General features: G+C 34.9%; 2 protein-coding genes and 1 long non-coding RNA gene across 13 annotated transcripts in view; 1 reads left to right on the plus strand and 2 right to left on the minus strand.

The window, feature by feature from the left end:
• Positions 1-41: 41 nt before the first annotated feature.
• Positions 42-13,212, plus strand: LOC128219520 (uncharacterized). Its single transcript, XM_052927331.1, has 10 exons — positions 42-90; positions 4,295-4,439; positions 4,780-4,873; positions 5,150-5,225; positions 6,711-6,827; positions 7,257-7,394; positions 8,485-8,733; positions 9,374-9,464; positions 9,684-9,895; positions 11,768-13,212. Exons 2-10 carry the CDS (start codon positions 4,307-4,309, stop codon positions 12,515-12,517), a joined length of 1,860 nt encoding a protein of 619 aa, XP_052783291.1. The 5' UTR covers positions 42-90; positions 4,295-4,306; the 3' UTR covers positions 12,518-13,212.
• LOC128219521 (uncharacterized) lies at positions 2,153-3,252 on the minus strand. 2 transcript variants are annotated; one of them, XR_008258564.1, is made up of 3 exons: positions 2,799-3,252; positions 2,499-2,626; positions 2,153-2,290 (listed from the first exon to the last, which is right to left on the minus strand). It is a non-coding gene; the product is annotated as an uncharacterized LOC128219521 (long non-coding RNA). The 2 variants fall into 2 exon arrangements; XR_008258563.1 differs by having other exon boundaries at positions 2,161-2,305.
• Positions 13,213-17,081: 3,869 nt separating the features above from the next.
• The window catches only part of LOC128220784 (rho guanine nucleotide exchange factor 7-like), a 54,112-nt gene continuing 44,122 nt past the window's right edge, over positions 17,082-27,071 (minus strand). For 6 of the 10 annotated variants that reach the window (XM_052929321.1, XM_052929313.1, XM_052929317.1 and 3 more), the window contains 4 exons: positions 22,214-22,301; positions 21,560-21,634; positions 20,067-20,121; positions 17,082-19,301 (listed from right to left, as the gene is read on the minus strand). In XM_052929321.1, coding sequence (XP_052785281.1) covers positions 19,161-19,301; positions 20,067-20,121; positions 21,560-21,634; positions 22,214-22,301 — 359 coding nt within the window. In that variant the 3' untranslated portion in view covers positions 17,082-19,160. Of the gene's footprint in view, positions 19,302-20,066; positions 20,122-21,387; positions 21,421-21,559; positions 21,635-22,213; positions 22,302-27,071 lie in introns of all 10 variants that reach the window. The other 4 variants (XM_052929312.1, XM_052929316.1, XM_052929315.1 and 1 more) reach the window with 2 other exon arrangements.

Here is a 27,071-nt window from a genome sequence, read left to right on the forward strand (position 1 = left end):
ACTATTGAGAAAAAATGAATTAGCCAAATTTACAACTATAAATTATTTCGGGTCCGCAAAAATTCGCGGGAAAGCCGAAAAAGTTGACAGGTAGAGTAAATATTTTTCTTTCAATACGGGCTTCAAGTTATTAATGCATTGATTTAATATTGTGCGCCTGGTTATTATTTCGCGATGATAATTATTTGTGTATTTTATGAAAATTTAAAGCAAACCTATGAGGAAAAGTGCGCACGGTGACGGTGTTGTCTCGAACCCATGACCGCCACAACACTCACGGCGAAGTAACCGACTGGGTAGCTTGTTCTTACCACATACTCTTCCATCCTCTCTCAAGAAATTTAATATCCAGACACTCTTGCCTTTTACTTTTGACATCAGAAAAGTAAACCATTGTCTTGGATGAAATGTTGTGGCGCTCGAACCGACAACTGCCGGAACACTAGCACATTGCTCTTACCAACTGAGTAACAACACACTTCTCTCCTCACCACATTAACCTATGGGGTGGAGCAGGCACTCTTGCACACAGAGGATTCTCTTGTTTTAAATCTTACCCTTCAGTGTATCCGCCAGGCCTTCATGGCTTTTCGGACCCGATGTGCCTGTTGACGCGAGGGGAATATCCAACAAACATGAATTGCACCCACATGCCTTAATCTTGTCAGCCTTATCAATACATTAATCAGTTATCAATATGTCAATATTGGCATACACTGCTTAGGCTTAGGCTTTCCTATTAGTTGGCCGATGGCAAAAGGCGTGTCGGCAGTATAATCACATGCTTAGCTGCTATCTAGTCTAAAATATTAGACGTGTTATACGGGATTCTTCCAATCCCTAACGTCTAAACGGGAATGTGCAAAAAACGGGGGTGTTTTAAAAATATTGAAATTGTTTTAAGTGAAGTATTTTATGGTTGAAATTGATCATAAATGAGTTATATTCATATTTTACCATGTAAGTGAAATGCTATTTTGCACTAAACAAGCATTTAATGCATTAAAACAAGTTGTTTACCTTTCCAATAAAACGAAAGTTGACTGACACAGAAAACAATTATGCGAAGGGGAACAACTCCATACAATCGTAATAACTCGGCCTCCTCCGACAAAGCTTCGAGATAGACCTCGTTATACAATCGTAACAACTCGGCCATGGCTGAAATGTTCCGAGCGATTTAAAACTGTGCCCTGAAGCCTTGCAGGTGCCCTTCATGTATATATCGTTATGTTTTGACAGAATGAAATGAAGAAAAGCCGTCAAACTCATAATTATAAGTTGGATATTTATTTTTTGTGTACGGAACTAATATAAAATAACATTATCTGGTAATATTTCTTGTTTTTATGATATTTTATAGACGCTATATGCTTTAACCCGGAATCCTGATCGGAACAACTACCCACTTTTGATACTAAACAATTTGTACGTGAAGGATTTGCCATATCAAAAATCTAAAAAAAATCCGTCAACGTACAATTATTTGGACTAAGCTGCTATCATAATGGTTGGCCTATCACCAGGAGGCATGTCAGAAGTATTTCACTTGATGCATCATCCAATCATCATTAATGGCTCTCCCAGACTCCTTCCAAAATAAATTGGCATTAGGTGTGAAATACACGGTACCTTAGAGGGTCTGCATTTTACACATTTCATTGGGTACATCACCGTTGTCAATATAAGCATCAGGGCTCATCCTAGACCAAAATTTTAGGGAGAAGTGAGAATGGGGGAGGGTGCGGGAGGGGGGTTCCCCCTCCTGTAGGTCGGGAAATTTTGAGATTTTAATTGTCAAATGGTGGGTTCTGGTGTGTCCTGGACAACTTTTCTATGCATTTAAATAGGTGTTTAAATTGTTTTTAAAATAGTCATACTGGTTGTTTTTAGTTGGAATTAATTTGTTGTATATACCTTTAAAAAGAAGTCAAGTTTCAAACATTTTATTACATGCAAACGGTTAACCTATCATGCACACATACATATATATCAGAATTTAAATACATGATACATGATGGCATCTTGTAACTCAGTTACACTCTTGTTTGATGTGTAAGAGGGTGAGTGCCCATTCATGAGATGGCCAAGATCAGCACCTATGGCCCTGGCAAGCTGGAGGTGGTACTGGAATTCCTCCTTGGGGAGCTTCCGCTTAGCCAGGTGGTAGGCATTCTTAAGGAGCTTGGGGTCAAGCTTGTCATCCTTGGACAGTTTGGCCAGTACGATTTTCCTCATGGGTTCCTGGGAACGCAGAACTGTCTCTCCAAGGCGGCCTTGTGCTGATTTGCTGAAAAATATTTTGCTGAAAATACACATATTTCTTTAAAAATATTTACACAGTATCTCATCATTTTCAGCTGTCATTTAAAATAATTTGGGCATATATTACAACATGTTTTAAAATATATAAAACCAGACACCTTAAAATTAATACCACTTTGAATCGATTTATCTGCGGACTAAGCAATGCTTCTATTGTTTTAATAAATACTTACACAAGCCATGTCTCTGATGATTGGTTGTTTTTGCTGGTTGGTCATGTCCAAGGGCTTAGGCGTTGTCCAACTTAGCACATCTACAAACTTCGCAGTGCCATTTTTTATCTGCATCTTGTTTGTACCAACTGAAATTATTTTGATAATTTAACTTTTTGAATGTTTTCTTATTTGTAGAAACGTAGAAAGCATGATTACTATTAAACAGAATGCAAAATATCTCATATATAGAATATTGATGTGAACCGATCGAAGAAAAAATAATGGAAACATTTCTGAAAAAAAAAAAAAACAACAAACCTGGAACTGTGATTCGCACTTGCCCTTCTCGCTAACTTCGCAGTAATCACACCCAATTAAGTTCATTTGTCATCAGTGCACATCATTTAAACCGCTATTGTCATAAAGTATAAATCCTAATTGGCCCAAATTGACTTTTACAAACATCGGCAAGTGTAAATATTAATCCCTTACAATTTTATTACATCGATGACGTAGCGCATGTACACAAAGTCAATGGTGCAAACACGTGCCTCGATTGAATAAAACAAGCGTTCTCATTGGTCGAAGTCAAAGGAGCATATTTACTAGGTTTAACACGATTGGCTGTTTGTCAATCGAGCTGACAGGCGGAAGGCGGAGTCGCTCTGTTTTGACAAGCATTAGTTCTTAGCGATATCGACTTTTTGATCTTTGAAAAAGTCGGCGAAGTTGACTTCGCTTTGATCTTAGAAAATAGCGAAGTTGCCGCGGGCAGGGCGACTAAATCGCCTAAGTCGCCTGGTAGGATGAGCCCTGAAGCATTACTACTCACTGCTATTTGATATGGTTAGTTAAAATAAGCCAGGAATATGAAAACAACAGTTTTAAAGTTGGACTATACAGCAGGTTAGTTTAGCTTAGAATGCAGGAAAATGCACTATTTGCACTACAGCTCTAAAACAAATCTCGAACATAGGGATAGGTCATTCCTCCTAAACCCAACCCTGAAAGACTCTCCCGAAAATCCATGTGGAAACCCTGAGTACACTCATAATGTAAGACCCACTTTTCGTGACCATAACAATGAATTTATAGTCTGATTGCTGTCTGCCCGGTATCAGTCAGCCGTAGAATTGTGTTCGCATATATATATTTTTTTTATAAGATATTAAAGTTTAATTTGACCTGATACATGTTTGAATTAGTGTGGGATGCAAATGCAAAAATCTAGTTCAGTGCGCAAATTTGTGATTCTCATGCTGAACATATATGGGAGACTTAACAGGTGTACTTCAATAGAAGCCTGCAGTGGCTTCTCCATACTTCTTTTCTATTTCTAGCTGAAGGTAATACACCCAGTAAAACTGGATTTGGGCTGGTTGTAAATTTCAATACTTCTACGATTTATTTTCTTGTACTTTACATAAATTTATGAATATATATAGAAATTGGGAGAGTTCTTGGAGAAGGCAACCTCATTTATAAGTGTTTTTAAAATGAAAATCAACTATAATTTGTCAGAATTGCTGAATTTTTAATATATCTTGCAGGAGATGGTAACTTAGTGTTAATGACTCATGGCCACTCTAATTAATATTCATAGATTTGTTACAGATTTGTTTAATTTAAGGACAGATTGTGTATTGAAGTGAATGAAATCAAGCATCACACATTCATGGAAAAGTGACCTTATCTGCCAAATATGTATGGATTCAAGATATTTTTAAAAATATTTTTTCAGTTGTTTACATTACGTTGAACTTAAAACTTCTGATCTATCTACATTACCATTCTTGTCTGGAATCATTGCTTAGTGACTGATCAACATGGAGACAGCAGATCTTGACATGGACGGGATTTTTGATGACCGTGATGAAGATGAAGACCTCGGAGCAATTGGTGCCCTTCCCGACCTTCCAGATGGTACCCAGCAGGCCTCACAGGATATGGAAGATGAAGGTCAGGATTGAGGAAAGTTTGTGTATTAATTTAAGTCGAGGGTAGCCCACATTTCAAATGTGAACTCACTTAAAGTTACTCATCTGTTTCACGAAGTATGAGTTTTATAACAGTTTCCATATAACAAACCAATGCATTAAAAAACGGCTGCTGTCTTTTTGTAACACCATCAAATTTCCTGGCCATTTACATCTTTTATTCAAGAAACAATTTTAAAAAACAGAACACCTCTGACATTTAAAAAAAATCAACATAGGTTGTAGAAAAAAAAATCAAAATATGATAAACTTACAATAAATTACCAAGAGATGTTTGTTTCACTTCACTATTTTTTTCTTAGAAAATGCAGAGGTGCTTGCCAGGTTGAAAGACATTTCAAAAGGAGCAGCGAAAAGGGTTATTAGACGACCACAGCCAAAGCTTGATTCCACCAGGTAAGATGAAGTTTAAAGATTTATGTAGGATTTAAGTTCAACTAATTTAACCTTGTATGCATTAATAAAGTGCCAATCACAAGCCTGTTTCCCTCTGAAAGTTTTTTTCAGAAATGATCAGGTTATTTCTTTAAGCTTTGCACTTCTAGCCAATGGCCAATTTTACTGAAATAAAATGGACAAGCCACTTAAAAAGCAGGAGAAATCACCTGCTCATTTAAAAAAAATTCTGTTGAATTTTAGTAATGAAGATCGTACATGTACAATTTGTTTCAGATTGACAGGAGACAGGGGCATACCCATTCTTCGAAAGACGTTTGATAAGGTCAAATTAAAGGGCAAAGGTCATGAAGTGAGTAAACTAGTGTTGAAGTTATGTATTCATTGTTTTTGTAAGTAAGAATACATAATGAGATTTAAATACATAATGAGATTTAAATACATAATGAGATTTTTGAGTAGTAAGGACAGGGCTTCCATTTATGATTTGAAACTGGAAGTATGAATTTCCCTTTCATCAATATTGGAAGTTTTTCAACAATGGAAGTTGATGTCTCCTGAATACAATTTCTTCTTATATTTTAAGCTTGACTATTCGAAGAATAAGGAAAGCTATACTACTCACCCAAGCGTCAGCATCGGCGTCACCCCTTGGTTACGGTTTTGCGTGCAAGCACACATAGGTAAATATCTCAGCAACTACTTGAGGTATTGCATTGAGACTTTATACAATGGTACTCAACCATCCAACCTACTTAATTAACCAAGTAAGATAACTCTAGTTTGCATTTAATGCCAGTAATAGGCCTTTATTATTTGACTTAGAAATTCTGGTTAAGGTTTTGCGTGCAAGCACACATAGGTTCATATCTCAGCAACTGCTTGAGGTATTGCATTGAGACTTTATACAATGGTACTCAACCATCCAACCTACTGAATTAACCAAGTTAGATAAATATAGTTTGCATTTAATGCAAATAATAGGCCTTTATTATTAGACTTGGAAATTCTGGTTAAGGTTTGGCATGTAACCACTTTTAAGTCAATACCTCAGCGAATACATCATGTATTGCATTGAAACTTTACACACAGGCTCCCAACCATTTAACCTTCTTATTTAATCAAGTAAGATAACTCTATCTTTCATTTATATAACTTTTGCCCCTTTATTATGCGACTTAGAAATTCTGGTTAAGGTCTTGCATGTTTGCACACATAGGATAATATCTCAGCAACTACTTGATGTATTGCATTGAGACTTTATACAATGGTTTTCAACCACCCAACCTAATTGAATAGCCAAGTTAGTTAACTGTATATTGCAAATAATGGCCCTTTATTATTACACTTAAAAATTCTGGTTAAAATTTTGCATGTAACCACATTTATGTTAATATCTAAGCACATCATGTATTGCATTGAAATATAATCTAACAGTGATCCATGCATGTTTCGCCAAAACTTTTCAATCCTTACACTGAAAAGCGGCGGAATAGTCGAGCGCGCTGTCTCTGTGACAGGTCTTGTTTCACTATTTTTCAACTAGTATGTTAAAAATAAAATAATTTGCAACTATACTAAAGTAAGTCTATGTAGGCTGTAATGTGTGTATTTCATTTTTCTTTTATGGGTAAATTTATTTTATATATTGACTAAGGTTTTCATCAGATTAAACATGCAAAGACTAGTCTTAGAATATTGAACTTCAGAAGTATGCTCCACCTTAACTCTTAAAGAACAGGATTGTTATTTTCATTTGCATAAATACAGGATATAATTTTGATATCAATTCTTCAAAGAATTGCTCATCCAAACCCGAACACTTTCTACCTCGCAGGCGTCGGACCTGGCTTGTATAATGAAGGAGCTGGAACACTGGGGTCACCGCCTGTTCCCCAAGATGACCTTTGATGAAGTCATAGAGCGAGTCGAGAAGCTAGGAGCAAAGAAAGAGGTATAAAAGGTTCATTCACTTCTTGGCAGGATTATGAAAAGAAAAAGAAAATTATTAAAAGTGACACTGTTTAGACTGATTTTGTATGAATTGATCCAAAAAGGACAATCTGTGAATAGATGTATTGTGTGTCATACAACAGTTGCCTGATCACGTACCACTGTCCTGAGGGAGTTGCTGACTTTTATTAATGCCCACCTGACTCCTTTGCAATTCAGACAATACAACACTTTGGGATAACCATCAGCAACAACATTGCTTTACCTTTTTCTCCACTAACATTGAGACCATGAAAATACATAGCGACTTGACTTTGAAAAAATAGATATTTACCAATTGTATAACTTTATTTTAACAGACCATAAAAATATATGTGACTTGACATGTAACAAATTTATTTAACAGAATTGATTTTTAATGCTCAACAAGGTACAAACATGTGTGAAGAAGATACGAATGGACATGCCAGTGTTGTCAGAAGACTTTGTAGGCTCTGATAAGGAGGATGATGAAGTGGAAAGGGTCGGGGACATGGTGGACGCTTTCGACCAGGATCAACCAGCAAAGGTAAGCTGACCAAGTTTACAATAAGTGTGTTGTTGTGAAGTATGGACATGCCGATATTGTCGGGGTATTAGGACGGGAGGGGGAAAGAACCGATTCTTTTGACCTGTATCAATCCACATAGGTAAGTGTTTCATGTGTATAGTTTGTTCTCGTGGAGTTTGTACTGGCTAAGCTCTGTGTTAGCTCAGACCAAGTGGATGAACTTAAAAGAGTCGTAGGAAATAATGAATGCTTTCGACCATGTTCTACCTGCAAAGTTGTGTGGGCAAAGTTGGTAGTAAGAGTTGTGTTCTTAAATCATTTATCCCTATGTTATTGTGTGTTTAATTGGGAGGGGGTATCAGATCGAGTGTATGAACTATAATGTAACACATTGTGAAACCAGCTAATGTTTTGCCAACTGAATCCTTGTCAGGCTTTTTCTTACCATTTTGGTGGAAAATACATGTTGATATATTGGGAAATGCATTGTAAAATTTACTGATTTGAGAAGAAGTTTCAGGCCTTTTTTGTCAATTTGGGATAAAATACTTGCAAAAAATGAGATTTTTCAAGTCATGCAATAATGCTTTATATTGGAAATAAAAATTGTCAACAAAATCATAATTTTGGGTTAACCATGAATGTTGCCCTAAAGTGCTGATAACTGCATTCATAATTGTAAAATATCAAATGTTTTTAATTAATGGTTTCTGAGCCGAGCCTAAGGGGCACAGTGTCAGTCGAGAAGCAAGGCTTTTCGTGACAGCAATTTCATCATGGGAAAATTAAACATATTTGGCATTGCGAATCCTTGTCAGACATTTTGAAGTTCTGTGAGATGTGCAGAAAAAAGCGTAATTGTGTTTCTTAACCCTGAATACTGTTTAAGATACATCTGAAGATTTGTTTTCAGTTAGATACCATGTGAATAATGAAAGCCATATTTGTACAGGTGGCACTGCCACAAGTGAAAATATGAACTTAAAAAACTAGTGTTCTGTAGAAAAGGAGCTACATACCTCATTCATTAGCCTCACTAATTGGGCCTTCTGGTCATGCCCCCAATATCCCCTTGTTTCTAATAGTTCAGTCTCTTCCTGTTGCACAGAATCCTAATGCAGAGGACATGTGGGATGATTTGATCAGAGTGGAGGACGAACTACAGGAAACATCAGCCATGGCCTCCCGGCCTACTGGCCTCACAGCTGGGGGCCATGTTACCTCCCCTGGAGCTGTGGTGGGTGCAGCTCATTCTCCTGAAAGGGAAGCATCTCAGCATGGAGAGCCAGAGTTTACAGCCACAAGGATTGATACACCAGGGAGAGGCACAGCTAGTGCTAAGGCAGCTGAATGTGGGGTCAGTGTTGCTATTTATATAATACTTAAACAATGCTTAAACCATGGCAATAATTTAACCAAAATTAGATAAAAGTTTTGAAGGCATCATTTTAAACATAGTAAAGTTTGTTAACTTTTAAGTTTCTTCATGCTTTTATGCTAAAAAATCTATTAAATTTAGAGTTTCCACATGGTCCAGAAAAATGTCAAGTCCTGGATATTCGAAGTTACCTGAATTTTAATAGTAAAAAATGAACTTGGTCCAGGAAATTGTCAATATTTCAAGACACAAATCATATTCATTGCATAGAAATACTTTTCCAACAAACATTGAATAATCGATTTGAAATTTTAAGTGGAACTCAGCCAAGGCATATATTTTAGATAAAAGAATTAAAATCATTTTTTCAGTCTTTTTGGATGATAAAATTATTATGCAACGGTCTTCATATGTTTCTTGAAAAAAGGTGACATTTATATGCTGGGAAGTCGTTAACAGTCATTATATTTGGATTTTGATATTAGTCTTTATTTGTTGTGATATTTGAGAGTAAATGTCTTTTTATAAACCAGTCAAACCTGTTAACTGTTGTAGGTTTCTTTTTAATCGGAAATATGTTGAAACAAAATAATTTTACTCTGCTGACTTGTTTCTACAGGGTTTTACCCCAGAGCAGTTGGCCAGGATAGAGAAAAACAAGCAGCTTGCTCTGGAAAGGAGGTTGAAGAAAACTGGCAGATTTACACCTGGTAGGTGGAGTTCAATGTTAAACATTAGGTTTAAGGCATTCAAACTTAGTCTTGTTAAATTATTTCTGATTGAAATCGTTAAAAGAAAATTGATACAACTTTAAAATAATGAAAGGAAAGATTGTTAACATTTTTCTTCTTCAAAATTCTTGTAAGTGGCAGGCTTTTCAACTATTATCAAAGAACTGCTTTTATCACATTAATGTATACTTATTTAAGGAAAACAAACAGCAAGTCCATCCCCCTCACAAAGGCTAGACACAGTCACACAATCATCACAACAAACCCCAAGCCAGGCATCATCATTGGTAGACAAGTCTGATACTTCCTCAACACCAGCCCAGCAATCAACTTCCCAGGAGTCTGATTCTGCAGCCTCCCAATCCTCAGAGCCGCCGAGACTCAACCTCAAGTTGTCGCAGGATTCACAGGTGCAGTATCGAAGAGAGATCTTAAGGGGTGGTGGGAGTGTGATTTGCCCTGTTAAGGCTTTAGCAGGATTTTAAAAAAGGGCAGTGTATGAAGGAAGAAAAGGGTACATTTTATTGGGATTTATGCAAATTTCAACTGCATGTATAACTGCATTATGATAATGTTATGTGAAGCAATGCACCCTTTGATTGGTTAAATTTTTAACCAGGTTTTCAACAAAAACCGGGTTATTAAAATGAGGTTGTCGGGCGGGCGGGCGTCAAACATTGGTTTCTGTTCAATAACTTTAGTTAGCATTGGCAGATATTGATGAAACTTGGTGTGTAGGTAGCTTATGGGAAGAGCTAGCTTGGGATTGCTTTTGAGGGGGGTGGGGCTAAGGTCAAGGTCACTGTTACTAAAAATAGAAAAATGGTTTCTGCCCAATAACTTTAGTTAGCATTGATAGATATTGATGAAACTTGGTGTGTAAGTTGCTTATGTGAAGAGCTAGCTTGGGATTGCTATTGAGGAGGGAGGGGCTACGGTCAAGGTCACTGTTACTTAAAATAGAAAAATGATTTCTGCCCAATAACTTAGTTAGCATTGACCGATATTAATGAAACTTGGTGTGTAGGTAGCTTATGTACAGAGCTAGCTTGGGATTGCTTTTGAGGGGGGTGGGGCTAAGGTCAAGGTCGCCTGTTACTAAAAAAGAAAAATGCTTTCTGCCCAATAACATAAGTTAGCATTGATATATATTGATGAAACTTAGTGTGTAGGTAGCTTATGTGAAGAGCTAGCTTGGAATTGCTTTTGAGTGGGAAGGGGCTAAGGTCAAGGTCACTGTTACTAAAAATAGAAAAATGGTTTCTGCCCAATAACTTTAGTTAGGATTAATAGATATTGACGAAATTTTGTGTGTAGGTACTAGTAGCTTATGTGAAGAGCAAGCTTGGAATTTCTTTTGAGGGGGGTGGGGTCAAGGTCACTGTTGCTAAAAATAGAAAAATGGTTTCTGCCCAATAACTTTAGTTAGCATTGATAGATATTGATGAAACTAAGAGCGAAGGTAGCTTATGTGAAGAGCTAGCTTGGGAGGTGGGGTCAAGGTCACTGTTCCCAAAAAATAGAAAAATGTTTTTCTGCCCAACAACTTAGTTAGAATTGATGGATAGTGATGAATCTTAGTGTGAATATAGCTTATATGAAGCTGCAGATTGAACTTGCTCATACAACAAATTAATTGGCTATAATTTCTGATTGCCCATAACAAAAACCTGGTTTCGTCGCATTGCGGCGCTTCTAGTTATCTGTTAAAATACAGATCAATGTGGTGCATCATAGAGGTTGTGGATTACAGATGTCACTTGCTATGGGTGTTAGATGTTAGGGACACTTTCCCTGCATATCAGAAAGATAGCCAGTACTGGATTCTACCCGGAAAAGTAACTTGAGAGTGATTCAGATTAGGGTTATAGTTGTCTTCACAGTTGTATGAATTAAAAATGAATTGGTATGAACTAAATGAAGGGATATTGTGATAATTTGAAAAAGAACTTGCAGTTCTAGTTTTGAAAGTTACTTTCTGGTTAAGCAAAATCCTTAATAATTTTTAAAAATGTATGCAAATTATTTTTTTTTAAATGATAAAAATTGTCTGAAGCCTGGCAATATTGCTAATGAGTTTTTTTTAAAATTAAGACATGACATAGCTGAAATAGTTGTAATTTTCAAAACATACAGTTGTTACTTGTAAAAGGAGTAGGGCTTGTTGATCATAATACAAATTTTGTAGAATGAAGAAGTTAACATTTTCATAAGAATTAGGGCTTGTTTATCTTTATACAGATTTTGTTGACAGAAAATTGTAATTTTACATTATAATTCAGGACTCTCAGGATGGTGAAGAGCAGATAACAGCAAGTGAAAGTCTCCCTGAGAAGATGTCAAACTGCGGCGAAAAAGTAGCAAATGAAGATCAAAATTCCGACAACCAGTCTCACCAGAACAAGCTTGGTTCAAAGGCAGGTGAAAAGGAAGAGAGGAATGACATGTCTGAAGAGCTTACAAAAGGCTCGAGTCAGAATATAAAAGTTATGGATCCAAATGCAAGTCTTGGTCAAAGAATGGACAATGAAACTCCTGAGGTCACTGTCAGTGAAAGGTCAAGGTCACATAGTGGTAGTGAAAATGTTAAGGGTCAGAATGATGTACCTGATATGGAAAATATTCCTAATGGAATACTTGATTCAGATGAGGAAATGTCTGCAGTTATAGACAAAGAATGCAGTGAAAATAAAGTGTTGAAAACAAAAGAAAATGTTTCCAATGTTAATATGAGCTCGGAAGAAAAGAGTGAAATTATTACAGATCATCATGCAAAGAAGACAAATGTTCTAAAAACGAAGAATTTGGACAATAAGGAAAATGTGTTAAATGAGGGCATTGACTCTAAAAAACTGATTGTTGAGGGTCAAGAAAATTTATTGAACGATGTTGCCAAGATGGACACTGACAATTCTGTTGCAAAGGGAACTGTTGATATGACTGGTGACCATGGTAACAAAACAGACAGTGAAAACTGTGAAGTTGAAGAACAGTTGACAGAAGATCAACTGATGGACACATTAGAGAGCTGAGATAGAAGAAAACAAGTTTTATATCATAGAATACAAGTAGTTTTAAAGCCAAAATCAGTGTGTATGATTCTTATAGATCTCCTGTTAAGGTGAATATATTTTTATAAAGTACAAAATGGACCTTGCCATCTATCAGAACATCTCTCTATAAACCAATCAGTGTGCGTACCAGTGCAAGGAGATCGGGTACAAATCAGTTGAACAAGACTTCATTCCAGTGGATACTTGTTGAAATGGTTTAAAATTGTTTGAAACACGCATGAATAAATACTGTATTGTGAAATGATAGACTGTTCTCAGTGTAAAAAAATCAAGGGGTAAAAGTTCTGAATCTGTAATAAAATGTAAAAGCATACAATTTATTTAAATTTTATTTGCTACATTGTAACTGGAATTGTCAAACTTAAATTTTATATTGTTGTATTTTTTTATAAGTATGGTAGTTTCTCATAGTGTAAATTATGCATGATTGTATGTACTGGTATATTTATTAAAGCATTATCAAAACTAATGTACATACTATTTGAACAAAATACTAAACACATATTCCACCCTTGTATCTTTAGGGTCAAAAATGATATACATGTGTATAGAAATATTTAGTTCATGATAACAATTTGCAAGTCAGTTAATATCATCCATGTCAAGGCCAGTCTTAAAGGTCATGTCAGATTTTTGTGTCTGCTCCATAACTCCTCAACTGAATAAAGAATTTTGAAAACAATTGTTTGACACATCCATCTGATGAGATAAGCTCATGTTCCGGCCATATAACTTGCAATTTTAAGGTCAGAAAGCCATTTTTTGTGTCCATTCTATAACTCTTTTGATCGAGGGTTTGTTAATGGATTGCCACTGTCTAGGTGCAGAGTACATGTTTCAGACACATACATGTATATGGTCAAGTCATACTAGTAGAGTCAAAGGCCAGTAAGCCATTTTGTGTCTGCTGCATTACTTTCTCAACCATATAAGGATCTCTATAAAACTTAACTATTACCACATAAATTTTAGAAAGTACTTCTGACTTAGATAAAAATTGACAACTTTGAAATTCTGCATGAGTTTAAAAGCTAATCTATCACAGATTGGTTATTTTATCTGACCAGTATCATTATGACAGAAGCACTGAAAAGAACTCAGATGGCCCTATAGTGTATATAATTAGATTAATTGAAAAGAGCTGTCACAGTAAGTGAGGAATGCCCTAGAAGTGTCATCCAGTTCAATGTACTAGACTAATATGGCTACATTTAGGAAGGGTTTTCATAAACTATACTTGTATATGCCAGCCCCGATGATAGTTGATTCAAGTGTGAACGAGTGATGCAGTAAGATGTGGGGATGTGAGTCTTGCACAAGACACAAAGTATTTATGTAACACATACATGTGCAAAGTAACCTTAATCATAATTGAAGTTAATCTATCTCGATGAATGACAAATTAGCTGCAGGACATAATGAACTATATCTTAAGTGCATATTAAACTTATTAATGTGAACTTGGACTTTAAGGTAGGGTCATTGATCTTGCATGCTACACATTATCTTTATGTACTGAACACATGTGCCAGTGAATTTTGAACTCTTGCTTGATGTACCAATAAGCTGCATTTCAAAAGGGCAAACCTGTTAGTGTGAACATGACCGTTAAAGTAGAGTTTGAGTCTTATATGCTTTACTTTATCTATTTGTACCAAAAATCTGTGCCAATTTTGTTTAAAATCCCTCTGTACATGACAAATTAACAGCCCCGACATGCCCAACTGGACACTATAATAATGTAGCTTGGCATAATTAAACCTTGAACTTGGGTCGTGTGAATTGCACTCGACACATCCCGTTTTTATCCCTCTGCATGAAACCGATACTCTTGTCTATGCGCTGCATATATGTAGTACTACATAATCCTTAAACTCTTGAAATTTGAGGTAGGGCTTGGTCTTACAAGGAACCAAACACATTTACTCAGTATTATCACACTACTGTAAATGCATTTATGCACCATTCTATTATAAATCTATGTGACCTTGACTCTTGATGTAAGGACATGGGTCTTACACATCTCTTTATGTTCAAAACACATGTGCCAAGTACTTGTAAAATCCCTCCGCATGAAAAAGATATAGCCCGGACACCGGATGGACAGACCGATGGAAGGTACAATTTTAATATGCCTTATGGTACTTTTGAGGATTAAAATTTTGTTTCATTTAAGAAAAGGGTGATAAGGACTATAATAAAATGTCTGTTTCTGGTAATCTGACCCTACACAAAGACGCCTGCAGTAATTTATTTCTTCTGGCCATAAACACATTTGTTATATTACTTTTATTTATACATAAATTGTCAGTTCCATAACAGCCATATATAAGTGACATTTACAAGAAAGCGCTGTTTGCAAGAAAATGATCTTGACAGTATATGAGTATAACATGGTAATAATTATATAAATTTTGATTGAAATGGTGTTTTTTTTCCTTGTGTTATGAAACATATTCTTGTAGTATTGTCCATATTGAGGAATATAAAACGTATCTTTGTGTGTTGGAAAAAAATTCCATTCAGTCTAAGTGTGCTGAAAGTTAATTAAAAATTCTTAAAGCATACCAAAAGTTGTAGCACAACTTATATATAGGTGTTCCATCCATGGTATTCTGGCTTATCATTAAAAAAAATTAGTCATTAAACTCTCTTGAATATATATATTCAGAAGAATAACTTTTGGGGTTCTGAAGATGTCTGAAAGCTTCCCTTATGTCATTACGAGTCATGGTTCTCCAATGAGCAACTTGTGAGTACAAACACCTTCTTATTAAAATGCAACATTTTGACCTTACTGGTTTGAATCTGTTGTTTGACATTTGACCTATGAGGCTCACACCTGGAACTCATAAACATTCATGTCAATTTTCTTTGAAATCTTTTAAGCTTGGTAACCAGGTGGCCCGGACAAGGTCCAGTCTTATCAACAGTACTCATTATGTCTCCCCCTCTCTGGGGGAGACATATTGTTTTTGCCCTGTCCGTCAGTCCGGTAGTCCGTCCGTACGTCACACTTCGTTTCCGATCGATAACTGGAAAACCGCATGACCTAGGATCACCAAACTTGGTAGGGAGGTTGGTCGTGAGGTGTAGAGGATCCCTATTGTTTTTGGGGTCACTAGGTCAAAGGTCAAGGTCGCGGCGACCCCCAATATAAAAAACATTTCTATTCAAAATCTTGAGAACGGTTTGACCTAGGTTCACCAAACTTGGTAGGGAGGTTGGTCATGAGGTGTAGAAGATCCCTATTGTTTTTGGGGTCACTAGGTCAAAGGTCAAGGTCGCGGCGACCCCCAATGTAAAAAACATTTCCGCTCAATATCTTGAGAATGGTTTGACCTAGGTTCACCAAACTTGGTAGGGAGGTTGAGAAAACTCCTATATTTTGGGGGGTCACAAGGTCAAAGGTCAACGTCGCTGTGACCTCTAATGTAAAAAAATATTTCCGTGCAATATCAGGAGAATGCTTTGATCTAGGTTCACCAAACTTTGAAGTGAGGTTGGTCATGATGTCTAGATGATCCCAATTGTTTTGGGGGTAACAAGGTCAATAGTCAAGGTCGTGGTGACCTTCCATGTAAAAATCATTTGCGTGTAATATCTTTCACATATGTTTACCAAAAATTGTAGAGATGTTACTCGGGTGTACAAGACCCGCATTGTTTTTGAGGTCACTATGTCAGAGGTGAAGGTCACAGACACCTGAACATAAGAAAAGGTTTCCGATCAATAAGTGGAGTTCCTATTGCCTTTGAGTCTTGAACTTTTGCATGCTGGTAGGTCTTCTTGGGCAGATGATCCGTATTGATTTTGGGGTCACTGGGTCCAAAAAGAGAGTGATGATGAAAAACGGTTTCCAATCAATAACTTAAGTTCTGCTTTACCTGGAGTCTCCAAACTTTGCATGCTTGTAAGGGTCATGCAGTAGTTGGGGTCACTGGGTCAAAGGTCAAGTCCACAAGGGCTTGAAGATGAAAACCGTTTCCGATCAATAACTGGCGTCTCATTTCAACTTTCGTGCATTTTGTTTATTTTGTTTTTTGTCCATAAAAGACCTGCCGTTTTTTCCCTGAGAAACAGCAGCACTTGAAGGCCTTTGCATTTTTATGGTAAGTGTCTGTTTACTAAGCCTTCGGGGGAGACATGCGCTTTTCTCAAAAGCCCATTCTAGTTTTAACTTTTGATCTCTAAGCGTGACCTTGAGCTTCGAGGTACAGACCTGCTTCTTGGGCATTACACGCCACCTCATCATTGGGACTTCAAGGCAAGATTTTGATATTTCTATTATGCACGGTCAAGATACAGATTTGACAAGGTTCAGCCAGGACAGACGCACGCACGCACTTAAACACATACCCGGAAACGCCTGTGAAAGCTATGTTGAACTAAGTAAAAAATTGTGTCATGGAGTCAGATTTTCCCTGAATAAGGTCTTTTGGTGAATCAAAACACCTGTAGATCTATGGCTTCAACTAATAACAGTTTCTTTGAAGAATACAAATAATTCAAGACAAAAGTCTGACATTCAAGATTTAATACATCTTTCATTTTGCAAAAATGCAAATTAACATCATAATATATTATGCTTTGTAACGTAACACAAAAAAGTAAGATCAATACATGTAGCAAGAACTGTATAGAATATCTTAACATAACAATAGTGTTTCATGGGCTCGTAACATATTATTTATTACATTCCTCGAAATGTACACTAGTGTTTGTGAGATATAGGAGAAATGGTTACATTCAAAATTATACTTGGAATCAAGAAAGCTGTTTTCAATAATATTATTCCATAATTTCCATTACATAGATCAACATAAACATTGGGCTGGTTTTTCAGAACTTTCTTTAAGTTACCAATATGATCGACAACATCATTGTTAACTTTTATACGAGGGGTATTTGATGATGTGCTTACATTTTTAACCTTAAAAATGTACAGCTAAGACCATTGTCTTAAATCTTGTAAAGCAGATCACATTATCGATTAAAGGTCAAGAGCACTTTTGATTTTAAAGTAAACAACGATGAAGTTAACAACATAGTTAACTTTAACAGAGTTCTGAACAATCTGCAAAATGTTAAAACTATACTTGGAAACAAGAAAGCTGTTTCGCCTTAAATCCAATTGGATTTTTTCCTTTAAATATATGAACATAAGTATTGTTTGACAAAAGACCGTCAGTTTACACACACAAACAAATATAATGTTACAATTATTTCTGATAGTAATTTTAACTTTAACGTATAACATGTAATTCACTCAATTTTAGATGATTATTAATAAAGCTATTCTACCCAGATATTTTTTAGTAATATATTAACAAGACGGTTAGTGATAAAATTTAAGAACATTGTCAAACATTTGTAAGTTAATGTTTTTACGTATAATCCAAAACTAAGATTAATTTATAGGACTATTGGTTAACATAAAAAAGAAATGAATTACTCCAGTATTTGAAAAATAACTTGCTTGAGGCCTTGGATGTGTACAGTACCAAAGGGCAAGTTAAAATTATAGTCAGTTTGCCCAAAATTGCCAAGTCAAAATAAACCTGCCCGAAATGGGTAAGAAATGGGTAAGAAAAGGTAAACCTGCCCAACATGGGCAAGTCAAATTAAACCTGACCAAAATGAGAAAGTCATTAAGATGTTAAAGCATTGTACCTTAATTAATGCAAATTTACTTTTCTTATATTAAACAATAGAAATGTTTCTGCCAACATCATTGAACAATTTTTTCTCTCGACAAATATCAAACAGCTGCAACATATAGATGCATAGGATCTTGTTAAAACAATTTTGGATAAATGTCATAATCATATTTTCAAATTGTCACGGCAAGTGATTTGGGCATGTTCATTTGGATAGCTGCCTGCCCAAACAAGATCATTTTTTCTTTAATTGAATCGTGAATACTATTACTGGCTACAAGTATACATGGAAGACTTTTAAATATAAAAACCATTGATACATTCTTTTCTAACAAAATCATTTTAACTAACAAATTTTTGTCAAATTATTAAACCAAATTGTAAGTTGTGCCTTTCTTTGACATGAGGTCACCAGGCCAGCTTTTTTCTGATGTTACGACATTATTTTTTCACTATTAACAGTCAAGTTGATCATAAGTAGAACCAACATGCTCAAGTTTGACAGAGATATTTAAATGCAATGATCCAACATTTAACTTGGTTACTGTTCCCGGTGTTATAACAAATATTAGTCACAACCAAGTCTACCTATTTGCTATTTGTTTTCCCTCCACATGGTTAAACTATTCTCTAACATCCACATTATGTTATACTTTTCATCCATATAATCCATACTTCTCTACCAAATAATGTTTACCTCTTATCCATCTGACCTAATATACTTTTCATCAAGAATTTAAATTTCTTTCCACATGATTTAATCTGTTTCTTCCAAATAATCCATACTTCTCAACCATATAATCAATACTTCTCTACCACATAATTTACACTCTTTCAACATAATTTATACTTCTGTATACTACAAAATTTATAATTGTAACATAATTATAAAGTCTATATACAATATTATGAGACTAGAGGCTGCCACGTTAACAATACTATCAAGTCTGTGAATCCTCAATTTCTTTATCTTTATTTACAATTATTGTCTGTTGATTTTTCATCATTTTCTTTATAAGGTTTTCCAGAGATTTTCTTGATTTAGCTTCTTCTTCCAAATCTTTGCGCATTTTCTTGTGATCCTGAAATAAGAAAGGAGAAATAAAACACTGGAAACAACAGCTTACACAGTCAGGATGAAAACCATCAGATGCCACCTGGACACAGAAATGTGAAAGCAATGGCAAGTGGAAAACAGCCTATGCTAACCAACTTTCCTTAGAAGTTGCATGACTGTAGCTGCAATATGTAAGTGGTGCTACATATTCAGATCATTTTTTTCATAATGAAGGGCCATAACTCTTGTTAGACTGAGAGAAATGGCAGGTGCACAATAGCCATGCTGACCAACATTCCTTTGAAGTTTCATGAATGTTGGTGCACTACTTTCAGTGCTACATGCGACACAACCTTTTTAAGATAACCTTTTTCTGATCCATTATCATTAAGATTTTACTGGACTGAGAGAAATGTTAAAGAAATGGCAGAATAGCAGGTTCGCAATAGTAGATGCTGACCAACATTTCTATGAAGTTGCCTGTGGCAACACAATTTTTTGGCATATTTTATTAAGTCATTAGCCTTTACCCTTGTTAGACCAAGTGAAATGTAAATGAAAGATTGCTCGTGCACAACAGCACACACTGACCAACATATGCATGAAGTTCATTTTTGGCGCTACATATGACACAAGATGTATGGGAGGTGACAGAATGAGACACAACAAACACAACTCCTATATAAAGCCCTCATATAAATTTATCTAGGGGTTTAACTACAGGAACAAGCAATTTAGAGTTAATGTAAAATAAATACTATGAACTCCTAAGTATACTTCTATCACTTACCATTTCTAACGCTTTTACTTGGTCCCTTAATGAGTACACAGTATCAACCAGAGACCTGAAAAATAGGACATAGTATTACATTGCAGTAAAAGAGAGCATTGGCAAAACATACAAATTCTGTCAAAAAAAGATTATAAAATTCTTAAAATTTCAGCAGACAAAGATGGATACAATATTAAGGAATTCGACTCACAAATAAGCTACATGACTTTGTAGTTGTCCGATAACAACCCTAAGGGTTAGTGTGAATGCCAGGTGACCCCATACAATTTGAGAGGTATTAGTTTGCTGACTCTTATTTAAATAATGGGACTGAAATACATTAACTTATAACAGATTGTATAATAAATGTTCTTTATTCTAACTAAAATTTGATGTAAATGACAAATTTTGCAAATCTTTGAAGGCCAAAAGACTTCTGTTTATATTATTGTAGGTAAAAGTTTGACATTTTCTTTTTTCTGCACTTTTTGTGATACACACATTTTAAGGGGTCACTTGAGGCATCCAAATTTCAGACATTTGTTTATCTGAAACCTTATATCAGTTTTGCAAGCTTGGCGATTTGGCATGTCAATTAAATCTGGAAGTAAAATATTAACAATACTTTACATCTTTGATCACTTTCCATCATTACGATATGTTTGTTTATTCAACTGGGGTTTCCTATTTTATTCAATCTAAAATTCATGTACGTTTTAATCCAATCTAATTTTAACGTACACCTATGCATGTAAAGTTCATTCAGCGTCTTATATGACATACACACACAGGGAATGCATACAGATTTTGCATGCACACAACATAAAATGTCTTAAGTACAAAATCATGCTGCAAAACAAAATAGGTCTATTAAAAATATAAACAAAACAATGCATGAGAAGGACTTTCAAATTTCTTCATAGGGAATGGTAGATAAGTGTTCAAACTGACTCAGAAAAGTAAGATGACACCCATGCTTCTCTTGAGATGGACATTTATATTTCTTCATATTAAAGGAATGGTAGTGATAAAAATGACTCCGAAAAGTCAGAAGACATCCATGCTGCTGAAAAACATTTATTTCTATTGCCTTGGTAATGGTGGCAATAATTTCAGTTACAAAAGATATATTTCTTAAAGTGCTCTATTATACTGCAATACCATTTTTATGCAAAACGTTGACAAAACATGCCTTACTAAGACAGATATCTCAGACCTAGGGACATGTTGCACTGACAGACAAGCGTTCTTGTCATTCATAGAAACTATGATATAATTTAGAGCAACATAACAAAAGATTGAAGAACTAAAATCAGAAAAGAAGTTAAAACTTGTATACGTGGCAAATGAAAAATTCTTCTTCTTGATCTTTCTAGAAAACAAAGCAATAAAACAATATTTAAACAAAATAAACCAAATACAAATATGTGACAACATCAATTTTTGCCAATAACTCGCATTCCTGATGGTGAACAACATTGACATTCAGGACATCTCACGGACAAACTCACCCTGCCCAAGGTTTTTGTTTACTTTCTGAATCTGGTACATTTATTCTTTCCTCAACCCTTCGTAAGGGTATTTTTCTACAATCAATTGTAACACATTGAAGGCATTGTTTCTACAATCAATTGTCATAACTTGAAGGTTGTTTTTTTTACAATCAATCGTTATAAAACGAAGGCATTTATTCTACAATCAACTGTCAGAAATTGAAGGCATTTTTTCTTCAACCAACTGACATAAATTAAAAGGCATTTTCTTCTACATTCATTAACAATAGATTTCAAGGTAAGAGAAGCTAAATACAGTGCATTAAAATCAAAGTTATAGCACTTGAATGGCAGAATACTGTATTATTCTTTTTCCATGAACACTGTCGTATAACACATAATATATTAACCAATATTTTCTGAATGGTCAACTATTGCTTTACAAAAAGCATGGATTTTACTATCATTCAGTGCACTGGTTAACACATATAATTCTCATCTAGGCATAGTGGGTTCAATTCCGGGACTGAGCAGTGTGATCTTGAATGGTAGTCATCTATCGGGGCATTAATAATCTTGTATAAATGCCGCCCAATCCCCTTGCATATTTGAAAATATTTTTAAACCAGGTCAAATTCTTATAGCTATTCATGAACTACTCGAAATCCTTACTTTTCCTGCAGCATATCATTGCCTGTACCATCGTCGACAATAATTTTCTCTTCGTGAGGTAGAATCACATTTGGACTGTACAGGATGGCTGAAACACACAAATAGTGTAAAGAGTAAAAAAATATATGATAATACCTGACAGTTATAGTTTGTTTCTTGTTTACATACCGGTAATGTTTCAATTACATTGTAAATATCTATTAATAATGTGTTATTATTTTTAAACAATGATTTGATTAAATGTTTAAAATGCAAAGATTGGAGACAGATTTCATGGTTTTCATCATTATCTAAATGCATATTTTTCAGTATGAACAAATTCAATATTCTTACGAGACAATTCAGTTAATTTCATTTTTTACCAATTTAAAAAGAATTTCATTGAAATCATCCCTGCCAAAAATATTATATGTGACAACATTCAAGTTACCTTAGTTAGATCCATGCGTTTAAAATGTTAGTCACACTGTGGCTCAAGAAACTAAGTAATGTTAAATTTTTGTTTCATATTGTGTATTTTTGCTTTGAACAAAACCATGGACATATAATTATTATTTAATATTCATATGGACATATAATCCATGGATTGGAACTAATCATTTTTTTATACAGATTATTTTTAATGCTTATGAGCAGCGACACATACGTGGTAATATTCTTACTGGCGGAATTTACCGATACATGGGCGATAAGGAATGTTGTTTAATTCTTTATTTCTGTTTACAATTGTTCGTGCTTATCAATTAGCAGAGCTTAAGGAAAATAATGGAGATGACCGATGATCTCAGATCAAAGAATTTGCTGAATTTCTCGATACTTGCTTAGCAAACACTAAGGATTGTGAGTATATTATTTCTTCTTATTGTTTAACCAATATCGAGCAGTTTCCAATCCATGTGTTATTATAGGTCCGTGATATCAAACTGCTTGATACTATTACAGTTCTATACTATAAAAACATTGATGATAATTACAAAGAATAGGATGACCTCATGTATATGTCTATGTAAACGCTCATCCTTTCTCTGCTGCAGAAATTCGAGGGACACAACTTGATAAGTATTAAAGACAGTACAGAGTTATGGCCCTTGCTGCCAATAATAATGCATACTGTCACTGGTAGCATAGTTTAATGTGAAAGGTGAATTTTTATTCCATATTATCACCAAGGTCAAAGTTTTTGCATAATGCTGTTGCCAGCGACACAAATAGTTAAAAACAGCATTTACTAACAAAGTTCAATCATGTTTTCAACATATATTAAACAACAACTACATGTATAATGTTACATCCGACAACAAAATATTTTTAAATGTAATAAAAAACAATGTTCAATATGGAGATACTGTATAAATAATACAGTGTGTAAATAGACAATTATTGAACAAAGGAGTAACATTGTAGGTGCTTATAAATGCAACAAGACCAACATTCCTCCATCACACTACAAGAAAAATTGTAAATACCACCACACAAAGCATGCTATTTCAAGGCAAACTATTATGGACTTTGAAAGAGCATGAAAATGGAATGTTTCAAAATTCATAATCTACACACTCATATACATTTGTAAAACACATTACTGAATTTAAGAGAACATATCAAGCCTACCCAATTAGCAAAATTATGTTTGCATAATAAATATTAAATAAGAGCGCCTAGTTACAGAGTAAGAGCCTATGCTTGTCTGTGCTCAGTCGAACAGGGAAACAACTCTGCAATTATCTAAGTTGGAGTAATGGCCTTATTAGTCTTGTTTTACATATGCAAAATGTCTCTTGCAACATGTATACCAAGTTTCAGTTGAATATCTCGAATAATTTCTAGCCATGGCCAAGGTTTAAGTTTCTGCATGTTTATGCCGTTGACAATGACATGATGGCTATCACAATATCTCAACTTTGATGTTGTTCTCTTGAAACAACAACAAAACAAAATGTTTACTTAAACTAAAATAAATGGATACATACACAAGCAACATGAACATAATGATTTTAATCGGTAAATTTTCTTAAAAATTTGGAAATATCTGTCAAAAAAGTATAAATTTGGTAATCTCAGTCAAAAATGTCGAAATTTGGTAATTCAGTCGAAAACAAAGGAATTTGGCAATCACATCTGAATTTATGATTGTACAGAGAACATCACAAATTATTCAATGAAACAACTTTTACTAATCAAAATTTGTTAAATATTTGGATTTATTTACATAAAAAACCTTACCTAAGTATATTGCTAACCTTCATCAAATCAATAACGTAGAAACACTATAACAAAGATACAACAAGAGCACCATTTATATGCGAACAACATTTACATATGTATGTGTAAACATTGCTATAATGAAAGCACAAAATACAGATTTTTTTACTTTGTAACATGTACCGATTATACAAACACATGAAAGGATAATAGTCAAATTGGTTAAATTCAGACAATCACTTTTCACTTCCAGTTATATAGAAAACTTTCAATCAAATATCATTCTCTCTTTGATATTGCATATCATTTTTCCTTTCTTACAAATAATATTTTCCATTAAACAAATCACAATGTCATTAATTCAATCAGTATTCCATAATAGCAAATCATTATTCAAATATTTGAAATTGGTGTTCCATTAATATTATATGCCATTCTTCCATTATCAGAAAACACTCATACACTATTATAATCTCTTCAATGTTTTGGTCAACCCCTTTGCCAGGGGGAAGGTTGCACAGCAGAATCCGTGGATAGTACCTCCTCCCTCCGCAAACGGAAACTCATCCCACTCCGGGGAGCTCAAATTATCCGTGGATTGCCTTGATGGAGTAGATTCTCCCACTCCGCTGTCTTTTGAAGTGAGACGAAGCTTCTTTAGGTCCACTGCATTCCCATTGGTTAGTTTGAATATGTAGATGTTTGTGATTGGTCCATTTGAATTTATTAATTATGATGATTGGTTAAGAAGAATGGTTGAGTTTGTTCATTTTGTGTCCAAAATGATTACCATTAAGAAAATGTGAAGTTTTTTGTTCAATTATTCCAAGAATCGATCATAGATTTGTCATTAATCCAGGCAGCATGAAGTAAAAAATGAAAGAAATAATTTAGTAATGAAAAATACTTTTGCTAACACATCACAACATTCAAAAGCATGCAATGCATGCTAACAATGATATTTAAGGGTTTGAAATTATTGAGATAATTTGTTTTCAAAATCATATGCATCAACATGCTTCACCCCTAGCGACAACCATGACATTATTTCAACATATTGAAAACTACTGATAGTTCAAATTCTTCTTTACACAGCAAAACAATACATGAAAAATATTCAGGTGTTGGTTCTTAGAGAATGCTTGTTGACCTGGTTGGTTCTAAGTGAATGCTTGTTGACCTGGTTGGTTCTTAGTGAATGCTTGTTGACCCGGTTGGTTCTTAGTGAATGCTTGTTGATCTGGTTGTTTCTTGGAGAATGCTTGTTGACCTGGTTGGTTCTTAGTAAATGCTTGTTGACCTGGTTGGTTGTTAGTGAATGCTTGTTGACCTGGTTGGTTGTTAGTGAATGCTTGTTGATCTGGTTGGTTCTTCTATAGTGAATACTTGTTGACCTAGTTGGTTCTTAGAGCATGCTTGTTGACCTGGTTGGTTCTTAAGAGAATGCTTGTTGACCTGGTTGGTTGTTAGTGAATGCTTGTTGACCTGGTTGGTTGTTAGTGAATGCTGGTTGGTTGTTAGTGAATGCTTGTTGACCTGGTTGGTTGTTAGTGAATGCTTGTTGACCTGGTTGGTTGTTAGTGAATGCTTGTTGACCTGGTTGGTTCTTAGTGAATGCTTGTTGACCTGGTTGGTTCTTAGTGAATGCTTGTTGACCTGGTTGGTTCTTACAGAATGCTTGTTGACCTGCTTGGTTCTTAGTGAATGCTTGTTGACCTGGTTGGTTCTTAGTGAATGCTTGTTGACCTGGTTGGTTCTTAGTGAATGCTTGTTGACCTGGTTGGTTGTTAGTGAATGCTTGTTGACCTGGTTGGTTCTTAGTGAATGCTTGTTGACCTGGTTGGTTGTTAGTGAATGCTTGTTGACCTGTTTGGTTGTTAGTGAATGCTTGTTGACCTGGTTGGTTGTTAGTGAATGCTGGTTGGTTCTTAGTGAATGCTTGTTGACCGTACTTAGTGAATGCTTGTTGACCAAACACAATGAATCAATGTTAAACCAGATAAGCATTATAATCGGATGCACAAAGACACTTGTATCGTTTGTACTTCAGTTGGTCAAGGGCCATAACTATAAAAGTATTTCAGCAAAAGTTGTGGATTGGTAGTCACAATTCTGCCCATTGTAACTGCAAACATGTATATCAAGTGTCAGGTTACTATATATCAAGGTTTTTAAAGTATAGGCCATATTGGCTCAATGCTTAAGTCCTTATATGTTGACAATGACCTTCACAACATCTAGACTATAACAATACCTTCAATGTTTAGGAATGATGAAGCAAAAATGTAACATTTAATGTTTGGAAAGTGTGCTAGAGGTGATTTTATACATTCACACTGAAAGCAAATAAACATAACATTTGTATACAATGTTATCATTCCACAACCTATTTCATTATATGACACATCACTACAAATAATAAGCTAACATTCGAATTCAAAACACATAGTTTACATCAAATTATCAAAATAGAGTAACAATACCCATTATATGTGTATAATATAAAGGAAGCACTTCTTATTATTTGTACACACAAAATGGTTGAATCTTAAATCACCCATTTTAAACAGCAACAACTTATATTGATGAACATTCATATGTAAACTCATATAATTTGACACCTGCTTTTTATCATGATAGCGGGCCTAAATATAAA

Source organism: Mya arenaria, chromosome 15, assembly GCF_026914265.1.
Source record: "Mya arenaria isolate MELC-2E11 chromosome 15, ASM2691426v1".
NCBI lineage: Eukaryota > Metazoa > Mollusca > Bivalvia > Myida > Myidae > Mya > Mya arenaria.